Source organism: Leucoraja erinacea, chromosome 5 (genome assembly GCF_028641065.1).
Source record: "Leucoraja erinacea ecotype New England chromosome 5, Leri_hhj_1, whole genome shotgun sequence".
Lineage (NCBI taxonomy): Eukaryota > Metazoa > Chordata > Chondrichthyes > Rajiformes > Rajidae > Leucoraja > Leucoraja erinaceus.
In genome coordinates this window covers 92,037,093-92,060,217 of record NC_073381.1, presented here as the reverse complement: position 1 = coordinate 92,060,217, position 23,125 = coordinate 92,037,093, and the positions used below count along the sequence as shown (strand labels likewise).

Here is a 23,125-nt window from a genome sequence, read left to right as displayed (position 1 = left end):
CCCCCCCCCCCCCCTGCCGACCACTGTTGTGTGACATGGGGCGAATATTAATAGTCACAGAGAGGCACAACACAGAATATACTTTTGGGGAGTCTGCATCCCGGGGGCATGAACACCGACTTCTCCCAATTCTGTTAGTCCTTGCTGTCTCCTCCCCTTCCTCAGCTCCCCTGCTGTCTCCTCCCACCCTCCAGCCTTCCGGCTACTTTATACTCTCTAGAATTTAGAAGATTGACCCACCCCCACTTATGATCAGTCTGAAGAAGGGTTAAGGGGTTGAAAACGTTGCCTATTTGCTTCGCTCCATAGATGCTGCTGCACCCGCTGAGTTTCTCCAGCTTTTCTGTGTAACCTACGATTCTCCAGCATCTGCAGTTCCCTCTTTAACACAGAATATACCTTCTGCTTCAGGTTGGGGAGCAGATACCTTCTGCTCCCTAATAATAATAATAATAATAATAATCTTATTTATATAGCACATTTTTATGTCAACTTGCATTGACCCCAAAGTGCTTCACATAATTACATTACAGGCAAAGGTGGGTGAAGTGTCTTGCCCCAAGGACACAACGACAGTATGCACTCCAAGCGGGATTCGAACCGGCTACCTTCCGGTCGCCAGCCGAACACTTAGCCCATTGTGCCATCGCCCTAGCCCGATCGGTCTATAAAGTTCTAAGAGGCATAGATAGGGTAGACAGCCAGAACAGGGTGGAAATGTCAAAGACTAGAGGGCATAGCTTTAAGGTGGGGCAAAGTTCAAAGGAGATGCGTGGGGCAAGTTATTTCACGCAGAGGGTGGTGGGTGTCTGGAACGTGCTGCCGGGGGTGGTGGTGGAGGCTGCTGCAATTATGGCATTTGAGGCTTTTAGATAGGCACGTGGATATGCAGGGAATGGAGGGATATGGATCACGTGCCGGCAGAGATTAGTTTCACTTCACTTCATGTCTGGCACGGACATTGTGGGCCGAGGGGCCTGTCGTAATAATAATATAATAATATAATAATAATAATAATAATAATATATTTTATTGTCATTGCACATAAGCACAACGAGATTTGGTATGCAGCTTCCATCCGATGTCATAACTTAAATAACTAATAACATTTAGATTTAGATACCCCGAGAACATGGTTTGTAAAAGAACAGTAAAATAGTCAAAACAGTTCAAACAGACTAAAGTGCAGATGTGTCTGTGTGACGTGACCATCCGAGGGAGACAGTCCAGGGGGATGGGGGGCACTCAGCAGGGCCGGTTCAGAGCCGCTATAGCTCTGGGAATAAAGCTGTTCCTGAGTCTGGAGGTTCGGGCGTAGAAGGCCTTGTAACGTCTGCCGGAGGGAAGTAGTTCGAACAGTCCGTTACAAGGGTGTGAGGAGTCTTTATGGATGCTGTCGGCTTTCCTGAGGCACCGTGTGTGGTAGATGCCCTCCAAGGCTGGTAGCTGTGTCCCAATGATCCTCTGCGCTCTGTGGACGACGCGCTGAAGAGCTCTCCTCTCCGCCTCCGTGCAGCTGAGATACCACATAGAGATGCCATACGTTAATATGCTCTCAGTGGTGCAGCGGTAGAATGTTGTCAGCAGCTGTTGGGGCAGACCAGTCTTTTTTCCTCAGGAAGAACAGTCGTTGCTGTGCCTTTTTGACCAGCGGAGCAATGTTGGTGGACCATGTGAGGTCCTCCGAAATGTGAGTGCCCAGAAACTTAAAGCTGGACACTCTCTCCACACTGTCCCCGTAGATGGAGATTGGGGCAAATTCTCCATTATGGGACCTCCTGAAGTCAATAATCAGCTCCTTGGTCTTGGAGGTGTTTAGTGACAAGTTGTTACGTGCGCACCAGTCCGCCAGGTTCTGCACCTCCGCTCTGTATTTTGTTTCATCACCGTTGGTGATCAGCCCAATCACTGTTGTGTCGTCTGCAAACTTCACGATGGTGTTGGTGTCGAATGCAGGAACACAGTCGTGAGTGAAGAGGGAGTAGAGCATGGGGCTTAGTACACAGCCCTGTGGTGTGCCGGTGCTCAGGGTGATAGTGGAGGACAGATGCGGGCTCAGTCTCACTGCCTGCGGTCGCTCCGTCAGAAAGTTCAGGATCCAATCGCATATGGTATGTTAGTGTCAATGAGTCATACAACACGGAAACAGGCCCCGTCTACGCGAGTCACACCTGCCTGCATTTGGCCCATATCCTTCTAAACCTTTCCTAATGGCCCTGTCCCACTGTACGAGGTAATTCAAGAGCTCTCCCGAGTTTAAAAAAAAACCAAACTCGTGGTAAGCACGTAGAATGTACGTAGCGGGTATGTCGGAGCTCGGGGACGTCTCTTAGTGGCTGGTAACGCTAAAGGCAGGTACTCGGGAAACGCAGTAAGCACGGGAAGACTCGTGAAGATTTTTCAACATGTTGAAAAATGTCCACGAGAGCCCCGAGTATCAATGAGCGGCCATTACCGTAAATCTCCGAGTTCGAATCAGGGCAAACTCAGGAGAACTCTTTGAATGAACTCGTACAGTGGGACAGGGCTTTAACCATGTTCTGTGAGTCTTCATCGACCATCAGCCGCCATTTCCATTAATCCCAACATTAATCATGTTCTTTAAATTCTCCCCACATTCTCATCCACTCTCCCTGGATTCTACCTGCACGATAGGAGCAATTTACAATGTATGATGTGCCCGCATGGCTTTGGGATGTGGGGGGGGGGAAACTGGAGCAGCCGGAGGAAACCTACTCGGTCACAGGGAGAACGTGCAAACTCCGCACACGGGCAGAGTCCAGGATCCAACCCGGGTCTCCAGCGCCGTAAGGCAACTTATTTACCAGCTGCACCACTGTGTCGTGCATTAAAGCCAAGTCTTCACATTCGGGAAATAGAAACTGTAAAACACAAGAAAGTTTATGAGGCAGCTCCTTAACGTAGGGTCTGAATGGTTTTGAGTTTCGTTAATACCTGCTTGGGTTGGTGGGTCCAGAGAAAATTTTAATTGGATTCCGAACAGCTTGCACATTGGAACTGGCTGGTTTCAAAACTTCTAATCCCCTTCTTGAGAATCGGATTATGAAAGGGGCCCACTTAAACATTCAACCTGAACAAGCATTGAAATGATTCAGGGAAGACTGATTACATGATAATATTGCTGAGGCAGAGTGGAAAATGAAGAGAGAGGCAGAGAGACAGAGAGGGAGAGGGAGAGGGAGAGGGAGAGGGAGAGGGAGAGGGAGACAGAGAGAGATGGAGAGGGAAGAAAGGGAGAGGGAGAGGGAGACAGAGAGAGATGGAGAGGGAAGAAAGGGAGAGGGAGAGGGAGGAGGGAGGGACGGGGACAGGGCAAGAGAGAGAGAACCAGAGATGCTGGCTGTCCCGCTGAGTTACTACTTGTGTCTATCTTTGGTTTAAACTAGCATCTGCAGTTCCTCCTTACACATTAATAATAAAAATGTCAAATAAGTTTATAACCGCAATCTTAGTGCAAAGTAAAACTCCAAGTGCTTAGTGCAACCAAAGACAGTCCACAGTTTATAGTTTAGTTGGTGTTGTGCTGTGTTCAAGAGACTGATGGTTGTTGGGAAGAAACTGTTTTTGATCCTGGAGATCACGGTTTTCAGACAACTGTACCTTCTTCACGATCGTAGGAGTGAAATGGGAGCGTGGCCTGGGTGGTGTGGGTCTCTGATGATGCTGCCTGCCTTTTTGAGGCAGCGCCTCCTGTAGATCCCATCGATGGTGGGGAGGTCAGTACCTGTGATGGACCAGGCAGTGTTCACCACTCACTGTAATCTTCATTCCTGGGTGTTCGAGTTATCAAACCAGGTGGTGATGCAACCAGCTAATATGTCTTCCACGGTGCCCCTCCACTTAGTTTCGAGTTACAGGCAGGAAACAGGCCCTTCGGCCCATTACGCCCATGCATCAGTCTGAGGGGTTTTGGTCTCCTAATCTGAGGAATTCCATATAGAAGGAATTTAGTGTTTAATTGCTGTAAATTAATGGCCATTTAAATCAGCTTGCGAGTGGGTTTTTCTGGAACACGTTGGTTTGGAACATTGCCATTGCGATGGATTTGAAGCCCATAAGGCATGAAAAACACTGCGGGTTTGAATAGGCCCCCAAGTCAGCTACTCGCAACATAAAATTTTGTATAAAGAGATCTTAAGAAGCACTTTTTAATGTAAAAATAAACAACCTACCTTGCCTTGTCCCCTACATGAGATCCGTCCCGTTGTCGGCGGGTCGTGGCTTTAGAGGATGATTTTTAATCTACTATAGTAATTAAATAATCCAATTTAGTTTAAAAATAGCTGCAGCGAACGAAGCTCGCAGCGATTTTTCATCAGCAACTAAGCATGCTGAACAACATCGATTTCAATACCCTAGAGAAAATTGCGTTTTAAACCAGCTCCCCTCTCAAAGGCGCCAAAGTCACGCACATGGACAGCGGCAGAACTGCAGTGCCGCTGAAGGCAAGTTTTGCAACATACCTAGGGTTAGTGTAGATGGAGCATCTTGGTCAACATGGGCAAGTTAGGCCGAAGGGCTTGTTGCTGAGCTCTACGACTATGACTACACGTTGTCCAGAGATCCTGCCGGACCTGCTGAGCTATTCCAGAACTCGGTGTTTGTTGGTAAATGAAAAGTAGGGCTTTGCTTCGGTGTAGGTGAGGGGTTGAATCTGGTGGGAGAGGGCCACGGAGAAGTGGAAAAAGTAACAATGGGATTTGGGATTTGGTGCCATTATTTAACAAAAGCAACTGGAAGTTCTTCCGTCTGGTGCTTTCCGGGGTTAAAGGAGCTGAATAAGAGTTGGTCTTGACATCATGTTGGACACAAACATTGCGGGCCGAAGGGCCTGTTCTTGTGCTGTACTGTTCAATGTTCCTTTGCAATGAATGAGCAACAAAATGGGGACACATAAAACTGCAGATTTTTGTTTGGTTTAGTTTGGAGATACAGCATGGAGTCCACACCGACCAGCGACCCCCGCACACTAACACGATCCTACACACACTAGGGACAATTTTATATTCACAACAAACCAATGAACCTACGAACCTGCACGTCTTTGGAGTGTGGGAGGAAACCGAAGATCTCGGAAAAAAACCCCACGCAGGTCACGGGCAGTACGTATAAACTGCGTACAGAGAACACCTGTCGTCAGGATCGAACCCGGGGTCTCGGGCACTGAGGGGGAGTAGCTCTACCGCTACCCCACCGTGCCCCCATGTTCCTGAGTCTGGTGTTGCATAGATAGATAAATAGACAATAAGTACAGGAGTAGGCCATTCGGCTCTTCAAGCCAGCACCGTCATTCAATGTGATCACGGCTGATCATCCCCAATCAGTACCCAGTTCCCACTTTCTCCCCATATCCCTTGATTCCGCTGACCCTAAGCGCTCTATCTAACTCTCCTTTGAAAGCATCCAGTGAACCGGCCTCCACTGCCTTCTGAGGCAGAGAATTGCACAAATTCACAACCCTCTGGGTGAAAAGGTGTTTCCTCATCTCAGTTCTAAATGACTTACCCCTTATTCTTAAACTGTGGACCCTGGTTCTGGACTCCCCCAACATCGGGGTCATGTTTCCTGCCTCTTGCGTGTCCAATCCCTTAATAATTTTATACGTTTCTATAAGATTCCCTCTCATCCTTCTAAATTCCAGTGAATACAGGCCAAGTCGCTCCATTCTTTCATCATACGACAGTCCCGCCATCCCGGTAATTAACCTGGTGAACCCACGCTGCACTCCCTCAATAGCAAGAATGTCCTTCCTCAAATCAGTTGGGCACAGAGGAAGCTTATATTTCCAACGTAACTCTCACATGCTTCACAGCTGAGTATTATGTAACATAGAGGGTGGTGTGGGCTGAGAGTTATTGAGTTATCGAGTCATACAGCACGGAAACAGGCCCTTCAGGCCAACGATTCCATGCTGGCCCACCAACCCCCACCCCCACCCCACCCCAGCTTCTCCCCCTCATTCAAATACAGGGTAGTTGACAGAAGGGCCAACTAACCTACCAACCTGCACGTCTTTGGGAAGGGGGAGGAAACAGAAGCACCCGGAGGAAACCCACGCAGTCACAGGGAAAACGTGCAAACTCCAAACAGACAGCAGCTGAGGTCAGGATCGAACCCAGTTCTCTTGCGTTGAGGCAGCAGCTTTACCCGCCTGCTATTGGTCTTTTTTATCTGGAGGAAACCAACGTAGTCGCAGCGAGAACGTGCAAACTCCACATGGACGCACAAGGTCAGGATGGAACCCAATCTGGCACTATGAGGCATCGACTCCACTGTCCATATCATTATTGGAACATTATTACAATAACGCTCAATCTAATGTTCAGCTTCCTCTTGCGTTTTATTTCACTCCTTTACTCTCCAAATCTCACAACCTTTTATTTCCTTTCATCCCTGGCCTTTGACTACCCCTCTGCCAACCAACCCCACCTCACCTGTTTCCACCGATCCACCTTGCCAGCCCTTATCCTTCCCCTACCTCTCTCACAGCTCTCTCTCCCCCCACACACAACACAATTTGTCTGAATTAGCCACCATCGACTGCCTTGGGAAAGCAGCCAACATAATCAAAGGCTTGTCCCACCCTGGTCATTCCTCCTTCTCCCCGCTCCCTTCTAACAGAAGGTACAGAATCATGTACCGCAACTGCGTCCGGAAAGCATCGAGTCGCTTCTTAGGTGGGAGATTAACACAGCTTTGTAATGCGATACACAGCTTTCATCCCTCAGATACCGCTTCTGAGAGGAAACAGGTTATGCCTCCAGGTGCTGACTTAGTGCATACCAGGCACCCATCTAGAATGAGCGGTGAAGTGTCTCCAAAGTTTTTCGGGAGTTTGAATACCCATGCTAGATCGGGCAGGGTCCACCACTCTCTGTAATTTCCTTCATCCCTGGGCGTTCGAAGTTGCCAAATTAGACCGTGATGCAACCAGTCGATATGTTTCTCTGCCATACACCTTAGTCTAGTGTAGAGATCCAGACAGTTGGTCTAATCGAATCCAACCCGACCATCGATCACACCCGTTCTATGTTATCCCACTTTCTCATCCAATCCCGACACGCTAGGGGCAATTTACAGAGGCCAATTAAACCTGATTGCTGGTAGAACGATCACAAAATGTTCGCATGCGTTAACTGGGAACAATTAGACAGGCAAAAGCTAAAGGGCCTGCCCCACCAGCATGCGATAGGTGCAGGAGTAGGCCATTCGGCCCTTCGAGCCTGCACCGCCATTCAATATGATCATGGCTGATCATCCAACTCAGTATCCCGTACCTGCCTTCTCTCCATACCCTCTGATCCCTTTAGCCACAAGGGCCACATCTAACTCCCTCTTAAATATAGCCAACGAACTGGCCTCAACTACCCTCTGCGGCAGAGAGTTCCAGAGATTCACCACTTTCAGTGTGAAAAAAGTTCTTCTCATCTCGGTTTTAAAGGATTCCCCCCTTATCCTTAAGCTGTGACCCCTTGTCCTAGGCCCCTTGTCCTTGTCCTTATATAATGGTATATGGACACACTGATCTGTTCTGTAGTCAATGCCTACTATGTTCTGTTGTGCTGAAGCAAAGCAAGAATTTCATTGTCCTATACAGGGACACATGACAATAAACTCACTTGAACTTGAACTTGAACTTGAAAGAGTCAAAGGGGACAATGGACTTCTCAGACGGACTAGGCTATGGGGCTACAGCTAAGTAATGAGATGGATGGATTTGGTCTGTTGGACACGGCATAGACTCAATGGGCTGAATGGCCTTTATGCTCCATGGTTTGAATTGTGTACACCATTCCAGATGCACAGAACATAGAACAGGACAGCACGGGCCCTTCGGCCCATAAACATGGCGCCGATAAACTACCTACCTGCCCCAACCTTGCCTGTCTGGCTGATCACAGGACATATAGGACATCGAACATTACAACACTGGAACAGGCCCTTCAGCCAACAATGTCTGTGCCGAATATGATGCCAGGTTCAACTAATTTCCTCTTCCTGCACGTGATCCATATCCCTCCATCCCCTGCATTACAATTAGCTTCTAACGCTTGATGTAGAAACTTATATCTACTGTAGCTATTAGACTTTAGAGATACAGCGCGGAAACAGGCCCTTCGGCCCACCGAGTCTGCGCCAACCAGCGATCACCCCATGCACTAATACTATCCTATACAGTAGAGACAATTTACAATTGTTTCCAAAGCCAAATAACCGACAAACCCGCACGTCTTTGGAGTGTGGGAGGAAACCAGAGCGCTTGGAGAAACCCCACGCGGTCACAGGGAGAACGTACATAGAAACATAGAAACATAGAAATTAGGTGCAGGAGTAGGCCATTCGGCCCTTTGAGCCTGCACCGCCATTCAATATGATCATGGCTGATCATCCAACTCAGTATCCCGTACCTGCCTTCTCTCCATACCCTCTGATCCCTTGGCCACAAGGGCCACATCTAACTCCCTCTTAAATATAGCCAATGAACTGGCCTCAACTACCCTCTGTGGCAGAGAGTTCCAGAGATTCACCACTCTCTGTGTGAAAAAAGTTCTCCTCATCTCGGTTTTAAAGGATTTCCCCCTTATCCTTAAGCTGTGACCCCTTGTCCTGGACTTCCCCAACATCGGGAACAATCTTCCTGCATCTAGCCTGTCCAACCCCTTAAGAATTTTGTAAGTTTCTATAAGATCCCCTCTCAATCTCCTAAATTCTAGAAAGTATATACCAAGTCTAACCAGTCTTTCTTCATAAGACAACCCGTCTGTACAGATAGCACCTGTAGTCAGGATCGAACCCGGGTCTCTGGCGCTGTGAGGTAGCAACTCTACCGCTGCACCACCATGCCCCCCCCTACTGTGTCACCACATTCGCTTACGCAAGTATGAAGATGGATCCCGAGCAGAAACATCTCCTACTCATGTTCTCCGGAGATGCTGCCTGACCCGCTGAGTTACTCCAGCACTTTGTGTCTTCTGTCAGCTTCTATAGCTTCCTACCCACATGGGAATGAGAGATATTACCGTGGAGATGGGTACGGGGAAATGCCGCTGACTGGGTTATTCTTCATGAGAGGTAATGCCAAGACCTGGCAAGCTGCCAGCTCTGTCACTGGAAGATGCACCCTTGCCAAACCAGGGCCCAACCAGAATTAATATTAGGTTTAATGACACAAACGTGGGATGTCAGCAAATCTGGGCTGCAATAACCGCTGGGCTAAACACACTGGCAGACGGACGTGAATGCATTTTCTGTGCGGGGTGTGAATGGTTTTGAACACCAGTGCTGTTCCATCCCATCCACCCCCGCCAAGGACAAGTTTGTGTGGCCGGCCAGAAGTGGCCACAAACAGGGTGAATGTTGTCCGCCTCTCTGTGGGGACCGTGTCCCAGTAGGAAAAGGGATCATTGTGTAACCCACACCGACCCTGCCAACGCCACCCACAGGGGAAGGATTCGTTCCTCACCTCGGGTGCTGTTTGTTTGTGTGGAGTCTGCACGTTCTCCTTATGGCCACGTGCGTTTCCCTCCGGGTGCTCCGGGTGCTCCGGGTTCCTCCCACATCCCAAAGACGTGCGGTTCTGTGGGTTAATTGGACCCTCTGCAAATTGCCCCCAGTGTGCAGCTGTGACAGGGGGATAATGTAGAACGATGGTCGGTGTACACACTGTCGGGCCGAAGGGCCTGTTTCCGTGCTGCATCTCTAAACTAAACTAACCATGCAAGTGCATGCACCGGTTGCTGCAAATTGGCGCTTAATGTCGGTAAGTGTGGAACAAGCTAAATGGGGAAGACAGGCACAAAAAGCTGGGGCAACTCAGCGGGACAGGCAGCATCTCTGGAGAGGAGGAATGGGTGATGTTTCTGGTCGAGACCCTTCTTCAGAAGATGGGCATGTGAGTGGGGCTACAGCAGATGGGTGGGTCTGCACTGCTGGGCTGACACCATTTCAATGGGTTGAATGGCCTTTTTGGTGCATGCATTGCATTGTGTGGACCAGTTAACATTATAGAACATAGAAGAGGGAAGCACAGGAACATGCCTTTCGACCCACAATTTCTGACCCGAACATAAAGCCCCATTTAATCTGCCTGCACGTGATCTATATCCCTCCATTCCCTGCATATCCAGGAGCCTATCTAAAAGCCTCTTATTTGCCACTATCGGCTCTGCCCCCCCCAGCGATTTCCAGACACCCACCACCCTGTGTAAAAAACGCCCCGCACATCTCCTTTAAACTTTCCCCCTCTTACCTGAAAGCTATGCCCTCTAGTTTATGATATTTTCACCCTGGGGAAAAGGTTCTGACTGCCGATTCTCTCTATGCCTCTCATAATTTTATTTCTTACTAGACTAAGTGGGACCCGTTGGGTCCCAGTCACACGGGAGGCCTGGTCCCCCAATGCAACTCATTTCCCAACGCAATATTCCACCTCTCACCCGTTCCCCCAATGCAACACGTTCCCCAACGCAATGTTCCATTGCTCACCCATAGTCCCCCATGTGAGGGTTGGGGGAAGGCGGGCTTGGGGAAAGGGGGGGGGAGTGGAGGAAGGTATGGGTGTGGGGGGGGGGGGGGGGGGGGGGTCACAGCAGAGGCAGCTCGCACCCTGCTCACCCCGCACCTTCAGCTTTCAGCCTCACGCAGGGCTCCCGGTCCCACTCCGACTTCACTCAGAGGCTTCCGGTTCAACTTAACAGCTCCCGGCTCGTCGTGCTAGTCACCACAGAAGCAGCCCGCAAGCTGCTCTCTGCCCACACGCTGCTCACGGACTCAGCCCCGCCTCCGGAGGCTTTATTCTCCAGTAGGTGCCAGAAGGGGCGTTACCTTCATGGTGATTGACAGGCGAGAAGACCAATCTGCTGATCTCATGATTATTTAAACCTTCATAACCTTTCTAATATTTCACCAATCGGAACAAAACTTGGTGCACTTGGAGCAGAGGAGAATGGCGAGTAAGGTGGCAAAAAATCCTAGTGATATAAGGCACCGTTCTTGCGTAAGTCAAAAAAAAAAATGCAAACTGGAAGTGGTCAAGATGGGAGTTTTAGTAATAGTATAGATAATGGGTGGCCTTGACTCTTCTCATGCCCAGTTACAGCAACTTCCCATTATCCTTATCAGGGCATTGATTTGTGAATAACTTTGTCTTGCGTGCTATCCAGGCTAATCATGCCATAGAATCACTCTGAAGAAGGGTCTCGACCCAAAACGTCACCCCTTCCTTCTCTCCAGAGAAGCTGCCTGTCTCGCTGAGTTACTCCAGCATTTTGCGTCTACCATACATGAGTGTATGATGCCGTCAAAGAGAGAAAATAAACAGGGTGCAGAATATAGTGTTACAGAGAAAGTGCAGATAAAAAAAGTGCAGGAAACGTAATGTGGTAGATTGGAAGATGGGTAATTCATCAGCATTTGAGATGTCCGTTTGAAGGGTCAGTTAACAGCGGGGATGAAGCTGTTTTTGAATCTGCTGGTACTGGATAGTGAAAGACCTGGATACAGTGGATGTGGAGAGGATGTTTCCACTAGTGGGAGAGTCCAGGACCCTAGAGGGAACAGCCTCAGAATAAAAGGACGTCCCTTTAGGATGAGGAGGAATTTCTTTAGTCAGAGGGTGGTGAATCTGTGGAATTCTTTGCCACAGAATGGCTGTGGAGGCCAAGTTTTAAAGCAGAGATTGACAGGTCCTTGATTAGTACAGGTGTCAAAGGTTACGGAGAGAGGGCAGAAGACTGTGGTTGAGAGGGAAAGATTGAATGGTTGAGTGATGGGCTGAATGGCCTAATTCTTCTCCTATTACATGAACTTATATGTGAGGTCCGTTCAAAGATCTGTTAAAAGCGGGCAAGAAGCTGTTCTTGAATGTGTTGGTGTGTGCATTCAGGCTTTTGTATCTGCTGCCTGACAGGAGAGGGGAGAAGAAGGCATGACTCATCCTTGATTATTTTGCTTGCTCTCTTGAGGCAGCGTGAAGTGTAGATGGGGTTGATGGGGGAGGGGGCAGACAGGGGTGGGGGTGGGAGGCAAGAATGTGTGTGGATGTGCGGCAGGATCGCGTTCACAACTCTGCAATTCCTTGGGTTCTTGAGCAGAGGTGTTGTGATGCGTTCCCATTGCATTCTCTCTCGGGAGCATCTCTGGGAGTTAGAAACATAGAAATTAGAAATTAGGTGCAGGAGTAGGCCATCCGGCCCTTCGAGCCTGCACCGCCATTCAATATGATCATGGCTGATCATCCAACTCAGTATCCCGTACCTGCCTTCTCTCCATACCCCCTGATCCCCTTAGCCACAAGGGCCACATCTAACTCCCTCTTAAATATAGCCAATGAACTGGCCTCAACTACCCTCTGTGGCAGAGAGTTCCAGAGACTCACCACTCTCTGTGTGAAAAAAAGTTCTTCTCATCTCGGTTTTAAAGAATTTCCCCCTTATCCTTAAGCTGTGACCCCTTGTCCTGGACTTCCCCAACATCGGGAGCAATCTTCCTGCATCTAGCCTGTCCAACCCCTTAAGAATTTTGTAAGTTTCTATAAGATCCCCTCTCAATCTCCTAAATTCTAGAGAGTATAAACCAAGTCTATCCAGTCTTTCTTCATAAGACAGTCCTGACATCCCAGGAATCAGTCTGGTGAACCACCTCTGCACTCCCTCTATGGCAATAATGTCCTTCCTCAGATTTGGAGACCAAAACTGTACGCAATACTCCAGGTGTGGTCTCACCAAGACCCTGTACAACTGCAGTAGAACCTCCCTGCTCCTATACTCAAATCCTTTTGCAATGAAAGCAAACATACCATTCGCTTTCTTTACTGCCTGCTGCACCTGCATGCCTACCTTCAATGACTGGTGTACCATGACACCCAGGTCTCGCTGCATCTCCCCCTTTCCCAATCGGCCACCATTTAGATAATAGTCTGCTTTCCCGTTTTTGCCACCAAAATGGATAACCTCACATTTATCCACATTATACTGCATCTGCCAAACATTTGCCCACTCACCCAGCCTATCCAAGTCACCTTGCAATCTCCTAGCATCCTCCTCACAGCTAACACTGCCCCCCAGCTTAGTGTCATCTGCAAACTTGGAGATATTGCCTTCAATTCCCTCATCCAGATCATTAATATATATTGTAAATAGCTGGGGTCCCAGCACTGAGCCTTGCGGTACCCCACTAGTCACTGCCTGCCATTGTGAAAAGGACCCGTTTACTCCTACTCTTTGCTTCCTGTTTGCCAGCCAGTTCTCTATCCACATCAATGCTGAACCCCCAATGCCGTGTGCTTTAAGTTTGTATACTAATCTCTTATGTGGGACCTTGTCAAAAGCCTTCTGGAAGTCCAGATACACCACTATCCACTGGTTCTCCCCTATCCACGCTACTAGTTACATCCTCGAAAAATTCTATAAGATTCGTCAGACATGATTTACCTTTCGTAAATCCATGCTGACTTTGTCCAATGATTTCACCACTTTCCAAATGTGCTGCTATCCCATCTTTAATATACTGACTCTAGCAGTTTCCCCACTACCGATGTTAGACTAACTGGTCTGTAATTCCCCATTTTCTCTCTCCCTCCCTTTTAAAAAGTGGGGTTACGTTTGCTACCCGCCAATCTTCAGGAACTACTCCAGAATCTAAAGAGTTTTGAAAGATTATTACTAATGCATCCACTATTTCTGGAGCTACTTCCTTAAGTACTCTGGGATGCAGCCTATCTGGCCCTGGGGATTTATAGGCCTTTAATCCATTCAATTTACCCAACACCACTTCCCGGCTAACCTGGATTTCACTCAATTCCTCCACCTCCTTTGACCCGCGGTCCTCTGCTATTTCCGGCAAATTATTTATGTCTTCCTTAGTGAAGACGGAACCAAAGTAGTTATTCAATTGGTCCGCCATATCCTTCTTCCCCATGATCAACTCACCTGATTCTGACTGCAAGGGACCTACATTTGTTTTAACTAATCTCTTTCTTTTCACATATCTATAAAAACTTTTGCAGTCAGTTTTTAAGTTGGCAAGGACCGTTGGAGCCAAGCCAAATGTTTTTACTTCCTAGGGTGTCAAGTCGTTAGTGTGCTTTCTTGTCCACATTGGTCATTGCGGTGGGACTGGGGTCATTTTTGTTGGTGATATTGATGCCAATGGACTTGAAACTCGCGGTGAGCGGGATGGCGGAGGGTGCTGCCACAGAGCCGTGCAAAGTAGGACCTGGTGGACACCGGCGGCAGGCCTGGCTCATCGGCATGTAGAAGGGCCCGGTTGGCCGCTGGCCGCTGGCTGCGGGGGGGAGGGGGGAGGGGGAAGGTCGGAAACCGCAGAGCTCGGCCCCGAAGACCGGCGAATGGAGGAGGAGGGAGCCGCTGGCGATGACGGATTTGAAGAGTGGGCCGGTAATAGAGGGTCCGGAGTATTGCCTCCGCCGCCTGCAGGATCAGCTGCAGGAGGCATCCCCACGACACAGAGCTGGTCGGGTGAGAAGAGGGGGAGTGGGTTCATGGGCAGAGCTGGTCGAGTGGCAACGGAGGAGGTCTGAGACTTACCTGGATCAGGAACCACTCCAGTACATAGAGCGCCTGGACCAGACTTTGGACGTTTTGTAAACGGTGCCAAAATATGGCGACTCGTGCTTGTGTGATCTACGCAAAAACAATGTCACTGTGCAGTCCACACGTGACAATAAAGAACCATTGACTGGGGCATGTACACCACCAGACTTCGAGAGAGGTTGTTGACCTGACACCAAGGCACTAAGCTCTCTCTGTCTCGCTCTCCTTCCTGTACTCCATCTGGTCATTTTGAGATCTGGCCCACTCTGGTGCCGTGTTACCTGCAAACTTGTAAAATGGTGTTCGGGCAGAATTTGGTATCAGAGGGTATATAGAGTGTCGTCAGAGGCTGAGTGGACAGACACATCCTTGCAGGGCAAGTGCTGAGAATTATCGTGGGAGTAGGTGTTGCCACTTGTCCTCACTGATCATTGTGTGTGGTTCAGGGAATCAAGGGTCCAGTTGCAGAGAGGAATGCTGAGTCCTAGGTCCAGGAGTTTGGTTGGGGCTATGATGTTCAAGGTGAAGATATAGTCAATAAACCAGGACTTAGACACAAAAAGCTGGAGTAATTCAACGGGCCCGACAGCATCTCTGGAGAACAGAAATAGGTGACGTTTCGGGTGGAGACCCTTCTTCAGGCTGAAGTAAGCAGGAGTCTGATGTAAGTGTTATCCAGATGTCCCCGGGATGCCCTACATCCTCTATGTGAGAATGAGAGAGGTTTAGAGAGATGTGGGAGAAACACTGCCAAATGGGACTAGTTTAGATGGGGCATCTTGGTCAGAATGCACGGTTCAAGATTCGAGAGAGTTTGTTGTCATGTGTCCCAGATAGGACAATGACGTTCTTGCCTTGCTTCAGCACAACAGAATATAGTAGGCATGAATACAGAACAGATCAGTGTGTCCATATACCATGATATAAATATATACACACATGAATAAATAAACTGATAAAGTGCAAATAAACAGAAAATGTTCAGAGTTTTGTCGGAGCCAGGTTTAATAGCCTGATGGCTGTGGAGAAGTAGCAATTCCTGAACCTGGTTGTTGCAGTCTTCAGGCTCCTGTACCTTCTACCTGAAGGTAGCAGGGAGATGAGTGTGTGGCCAGGGTGGTGTGGGTCTTTGATGATACTGCCAGCCTTTTTGAGGCAGCGACTGCGATAAATCCCCTCGATGGAAGGAAGGTCAGAGCCAATGATGGACTGGGCAGTGTTTACTACTTTTTGTAGTCTTTTCCTCTCCAGGGCGCTCAAATTGCCGAACCAAGCCACGATGCAACCGGTCAGCATGCTCTCGACTGTGCACCTGTGGAAGTTAGAGAGAGTCCTCCTTGCCAAACCGACTCTCCGTAATCTTCTCAGGAAGTAGAGGCGCTGATGTGCTTTCTTGATAATTGCATTAGTGTTCTCGGACCAGGAAAGATCTTCAGAGATACACAAAAATGCTGGAGAAACTCAGCGGGTACAGCAACATCTATGGAGCGAAGGAAATAAGCAACGTTTTGGGCCAAAACCCTCCTTCAGACTGATGTGGGGGGGGGGAGGGAGAAGAAAGGGAAAAGGAGGAGGAGGAGCCCGAGGGCTGTGGGATAGGAGGAGACAGCCCGAGGGCTGAGGAAGGGGAGGAGACAGCAGAGGCTAACACAATTGGGAGAATTCAATGTTCATGCCCCCAGGATGCAGACTTCAGAGATGTGCACGCCCAGGAATTTGAAGCTCTTGACCCATTCAACCATCGACCCATTGATATAAACGGGACTATGGGTCCCCATCCTACTCCTTCCAAAGTCCACAATCAGTTCCTTGGTTTTGCTAGTGTTGAGTGCCAGGTTATTGCGCTGGCACCATATGGACAGTTGCTCGATCTCTTTTCTATATTCTGACTCATCCCCATCAGTGATACGTCCCACAACAGTGGTGTCGTCAGCGAACTTGATGATGGAGTTCGCACTATGACCGGCTACGCAGTCATGGGTATAGAGTGAGTACAGCAGGGGGCTGAGCACGCAGCCTTGAGGTGCTCCCGTGCTGATTGTTATCGAGGCTGACACGCTTCCACCAATACGAACAGACTGTGGTCTGTGAATGAGGAAGTCGAGGATCCAGTTTCGGAGGGATGCGCAGAGACCAAGTTCTGTGAGTTTGGTAACCGGCTTGGAGGGGATGATTGTATTAAAAACCGAGCTGTAATCAATGAATAACAGCCTGGCATATGAGTTTTTGTTGTCCAAGTGATGGTTTGGGCTGAAGGGCCTGTTTCTATGCTGTATGACTCTCTGTGTGTAAGCAAACGGTGTCGACTGCGAACCTGTTGCAGGTGAATTGGTGGCCAATGGGCTGGAGTAAATGTGTGCCATCTCCAACATTTCATGATGCTGGATTTCAGCGCCACTTGATGGTAGTCATTAAGGCACGCTACCTTGCTTTGCTTTGGCATGATGGTGGTCTTCTTTGATGATAGTGGTCTTCTTTAAGGTCATCAACTTATCAAGCCCCCCCTCCCACCGACATCAGTCTGAAGAAGGGTCTCAACCCGAAACGTCGCCTATTCTTTCTCTCCATAGATGCTGCCTGTCCCACTGAGTTTCTCCAGTATGTTTTGCCAACTATAAAGTTAATTTAGTTTCCATCCCTCCACAGATGCTGACAGACATGTTGGGTATTTCTGCACTTTCTTTTATTTCAGCAAATGAAATGTTCTGTATCCAGTCTGTGATCACCCCAAGGTATCCAATATTTTATATATAACCCCACCCCCCCTGTACCCCTGGATTACACCGCAGTATGTGATCACCCCCAAATATCCATTATCTATACTACTAAAACTCTGATCATGACCACTTCCTGGTGTTGTGCATGTTGATTTTAGAAAAAACGCTGCCACACGGCTGTGATTTTTGGCCATCTTACTCAGAGTCCCCCTCCGCTGCGCAGGACGAGGATTTTTCCCATCGATGAAAAATAAAAGAGTTATTCGTGTTTAAAAAATTTGAGATTCTCTTTCCTATCAATCACGCCATGAAGACTATGCCCCTTCTGGTGGGAGGGGGGAGGGACTATAAAACCCAGAACTGTGGCGTGGCTCAGTCTCTGCAAGATGGAGGAAGGAGAGGTCATGACTCGCTGTCTTTAGTGGCCTTGCAACCTGCTTGAAATGGGATGAAACTTGCACTTGAATTTGGTGGCCTAGCACCCTGCTTGAAGTGGTAAGAAACTGCACTTGAATTTGGTGGCCTTGCACCCTGCTTGAAATGGAATTTCAAGGAATAGCCGTGAGTCAACTGCCAGCCCACCAGCCGTGAGTGAGTGAGCTGCCAGCACAACAGGCTTGAGTAAGTGAGCCGCCAGCCCAAGAATCCATTCGGCCCACAATGTTCATACTAGCCCTCTGGAAACCAGTCCAGCTGACAACACCCATACTAGCGCTCCACCCCACCCACTGGCCACCAATATTGGAATTGGAGGAGAGGTGGAATATTGCGTTGGGGGACCAGCCCTTCCGTGTGTTGCTGGGACCCAACGGGTCCCACTTAGTCTAGTTATATATATAAACTACTGAAAACTCCTTGCACACACTCTGCTCTGTAATCTCTCTTCGATCTCGACTGTTCCACATCAAAACCACCTGAACACCACAATTAGTTCCTGTTCTGTCACGACTCCTGTTATTCTATATATAAATCATTTCATTCACGTCCATAATCAACTCCATGTGCCTAGATTTACTCTCCTTATTAATGAATGAAGCTTCCTAGACCAGAAATATGACGAGTGCACATTTTCTCCTTGGCCAGATTTCCGACAAACCTCAATTGCTCTCGATATAAATTCCTTTGACTGTGCAGTGTGATGTGACGTGTGCCAGGGCCATGTGGTCTGGGATAGGCTCTGCTTTCCTGGAAGAAATCCACAGCGATGAATGTCCAGTAATACATTTCCAGGCAGTGGGATTGTAATTTGACCCACCAAAACCCTCAGTCAGTCTTTGGAGATCCTCACAAATTTTCTTGGCACTCACTCAATCGACGTGTGTTTGAATTAACTGAGAAAAATGCTCCATTTCGGAAACATAACGTATTAATTGGGAATGTCAAAGCTGTGAATTAACTCAGTTAGCTAAGTACCTGCCACCAACACGTATAAACTATTCGCTATATCAACAGCGAGGGAGTGCTTTGTGAATGGAATCTGCCACGCTAAATGCGAAGGCTACAATGGCTTCTTAAATCAGGTTGAGGTCCCAGGAGACATTGGAAGGAGAAGGTGGGGAGTTAGTTCAGGTGGGGTATCTGAGGTACAGGGCCCTAGTGAGACCACACCTGGAGTATTGTGTGCAGTTTTGGCCTCCAAATGTTGAGGAATTTTGAGGACCTTCTTGCTATTGAGGGAGTGCAGCGTAGGTTCACCAGGTTAATTCCCGGGATGGCGGGACTGTCATATGTTGAGAGAATGGAGTGGCTGGGCTTGTATTTTCTGGAATTTAGAAGGATGAGGGGATATCTTATTGAAACATATAAGATTATTAAGGGTTTGGACATTAAGGGCTAGAAGCAGGAAACATGTTCCTGGTGTTTGGGGAGTCCAGAACCTGGGGCCACAGTTTAAGAATAAGGGGTAGGCCATTTAGAACGGAGATGAGGAAACACTTTTTCACACAGAGGGTTGTGAATCTGTGGAATTCTCTGCCTCAGAAGGCAGTGGAGGCCAATTCCCTGGATGCTTTCAAGAGAGAGTTAGATAGAACTCTTAAAGATAGCGGAGTCAGGGGATATGGGGAGAAGGCAGGAACGGCGTACTGATTGTGGATGATTTGCCATGATCACAGTTGGCTCGAAGGGCCGAATGGCCTACTCCTGCACCTATTGTCTACCGTCTATTGTCTATTGAGTATCTTCTTTTCCTTCCTTTGGAGATTTGCTATGTCAACCAATGCTCTATCGAATGTCTACAGGTGAGATCATACTGATTGGTCCCCCTATAAAATCTAATCTTTATCTGTGTGCTGCATGGCAAGACAAATTTCACTACACCAATTGGTGTATGTGACAATAAATGTCCTTTGCCCTTTGTCCTTTGTCCTTTGAATGTTAAGGGCTTGGTAATCAAAGCCCGGACTACAAGACTGCTAAACAGCTTCCTGCCACAGGCTATGAGGCTGCTAAACAGTCACTCTGTACTCACAGTCACTTGATTCTGCGGCTGGCACGGACACTTTAATAATTGGCACTGGCCATTCAAATCAGCTGCCCCGGACATTTTTATGATTGGTTTATTGTATTTTAACGTTGTGTTTTACCTGCATTTAACTATTTATACTGTTCCATCAGGGACTGGATTGTTATTATGTGTTAAATGTTTTAAATTTCATGTGAGATGCTCCGCTATTCCCTGGGAAACGTCTTTTCATTTTGTACTGTACAACTGTTGCTTGCAAGATGACAATAAAGGTTGATTGATTGATTGGACACACTAGAGGCAGGAAACATGTTCCCGATGTCGGGGGAGTCCAGAACCAGGGGCCACACACAGTTTAAGAATAAGGGGTAAGCCATTTAGAACGGAGACGAGGAAACATTTTTTCCTCACAGTGAGTGGCGAGTCTGTGGAATTCTCTGCCTCAGAGGGCGGTGGATGCAGGTTCTCTGGATACTTTCAAGAGGGGGCTAGATGGGGCTCTTGAAGATAGCGGAGTTGGGGGATATGGGGAGAAGGCAGGAAAGGGGTACTGATTGGGGATGATCAGTCGTGATCACATTGAATGGCGGTGCTGGCTCGAAGGGCCAAATGGCCTACTCCTGCACCTATTGTCTATTGTCTGTTGTCTCCCCACCTTCGAAGGGATCTGCAAGGAGGAGCTGCCTCAAAAAGCATCATCAAGAACCCACACCACCCTAGATACGCTTCCATTTCACTCCTGCCATCAGGAAGAAGGTACAGGGGAGTCTGAGAACCACGACCTCCAGGTTCAAGAACAGCTTCTATCCAACAACCATCACACTGCACAACACTAACCTCGACTTTGAACTTCTATGGACTCTTTGGTTGCACTAAGGTCTTTGTTTTTTTGCACCAGTATTATGATTATTCATTTATTGAATTGATTATAAAAAAATGCTGTATTATCAATGGGTATTGTAATGACGGGCCCGTAACGCTGCAGAAAGTAATCATTGAATTGGCCCATTGTCGGTACATGTGACAATTAAACATTCTTGTCTTCTCTTCTCCACAGCTGGAGTCCAGAAACAAGTGCCACCGTCTGAGACCAAGGCATCGGCAATTTAGTGATGGAGGTGATTAAGGTAGATCAGTTTATTAAGGTGGATCAGTGAAATTCATTGTTGACATGAATACATCATATAGTAATGATAAACAACCGTGCAGGGGATGGAGGGACATGGGTTATATGCAGGTCATCATCGCCGGTCACTAGAAACAAGTATGACGGTCCTCACCGCCCCATAGGGTGGTCTACTTGTGGGTCTGCAGATGTCTGTAGAGACCGATCCGCGATCCACACACCTGGGTGCAACGCGGGCAGTGGAGACTGGTGGTGGTTGGTAGTTGTCGAGCCCCCTTTCTCTCTCTCTCCTTACGATGCTGTCACTTTGTCTCTGCGACACGGCGTATTTCCGTTTCATGACGTGCAGCTCCTTCCTGCACGGATTTCCTCCAGGAGCGCCTGTCCAGTGTTAGAAATATTTTCCCGTGAAATCATGACATTAAAACCTCAAGAACCTACACACCTATTGAAGTTCCCCTTTAAAATCGCAACAGAAAAATTTAAATATTTGGGTATTCAGATTACTAGAAAATATAAAGCATTATTCAACGCTAATTTCATACCGTTATTAAATAAACTTAATACGCTGATTGAATTTTGGAAAACACTTCCCTTATCATTATTAGGTAGAATAAATGCAATAAAAATGATCTTCCTACTACAATTACTATACCTATTTCAGTCTATACCGGTATATATACCAAAATATATATATTTTAAATTAGACTCTAATATTACTAATTATATTTGGGACTATAGATCACATAGAATCACAAACAAACACTTATGTAAACCAAAAGAGGTCGGGGGACTTTCACTTCCGAATTTTATGTATTATTACTGGGCAGTGCATTTTAAGAATATGATTTATTGGTTGGATAGTTCTACCCAACAGAGAGAATGGATAAAAATGGAGAAGGAGGATTGCCATCCTTGTAATATAGGAACGATCCTCTTCTCCCCAAAAAAATTGAATAACACAATATATAAGAAGAACCCAATTATATATGGTACAATAAGAATTTGGAAACAAATAAAATTATATTTAAAATTAAGAAATCTATCATTGTTAATGCCAATAGCGAATAACCCTTTATTTAAACCATCTCTTATTGATAAGACATATAACCAATGGGAAAGTCTCGGAATTAGAAGGATCGGGGATATGTATGAAATGGGAAACCTACTATCATTCCAACAATTACAATTAAAATTTAAATTGAAAAACAAACAATATTTTAAATATCTTCAGATTTGCGATTTGAAAAAATATATACAAGGATATCAAAAAATAACCTCTGAAGTATTGGAAGAAGCAATGAATATTGAAACTGACTCACAAAAATTAATATCATATTTATATAATAGTATTCTAAATATAGACCTACCATCGACAGAGGTACTTAGAGAATAGTGGGAACAGGAACTAATGATAAAAATCACGAAGGTTACATGGGAAAAATACTTGATATATATTCACAAATGTTCAATTAATGTAAGACATCATCTAATTCAATTTAAAATTGTACATAGATTATATTATTCAAAAACAAGACTGAACAAATTTTATCCAAATATATCCGCCACTTGTGATAAATGTCTAGCCCAAAAGGCAACTATAACACACTCCTTAGTTTCCTGCATAAAACTTTATAGAATTTGGAATGATATTTTTGAAATATTTACAAAATTATTCAAGTCAAGAATGGAACCTAATACTGAAATTATTATATTTGGCGTAATGGAAGATGGGAATAAATTGAACACATCTCAAAATCTATTCTTTAACTATGGTTTAATAATAGCAAATAAATTAATACTTACATTTTGGAAGGGTACATCAATACCAACGCTTAAAATGTGGATTGCAAGTATGTTAGACACAGCTCATCTTGAGGAAATGCGATTCCTCCTAATGGATAAATCAGACCAATTCATAATGAGTTGGTCTTCATTTGTCTTTTTTTTGGAATCATATGGTGCAACACAATTGTAAAAATTAACTGTTTCAGGACTGGACGAGGGTTGGTCAAGATTATAAATAATGATCTCCTTTTTTTATTTTATTTTCTTTTCTTTTTTCTATTTTCTCTTTCTCAACTTTCTTCATTTACTCGTTTTCTTTCTTCACACACTATATATTTCACATCTTTCTTATTTTTCTTATTCTAATCTTTTTTCAATGTAACAAAAAAAAAAGAAGTTGTACATAAAATGTATTATGAAAATATATATTAGGCACTTTGGTGCCATATGACTGTAC

At 46.7% G+C, this 23,125-nt stretch overlaps 1 protein-coding gene across 2 annotated transcripts in view; it reads left to right on the top strand.

Annotated features, from left to right (window-relative positions):
• LOC129697562 (uncharacterized) overlaps positions 1-22,999 on the top strand; it is a 62,658-nt gene extending 39,659 nt beyond the window's left edge. For both annotated transcript variants that reach the window (XM_055636231.1, XM_055636232.1), the window contains one exon: positions 20,812-22,999. In XM_055636231.1, coding sequence (XP_055492206.1) covers positions 20,945-22,276 — 1,332 coding nt within the window. In that variant the 5' untranslated portion in view covers positions 20,812-20,944 and the 3' untranslated portion in view covers positions 22,277-22,999. The remainder of the gene's footprint in view (positions 1-20,811) is intronic.
• The last annotated feature ends 126 nt before the right edge of the window (positions 23,000-23,125 follow it).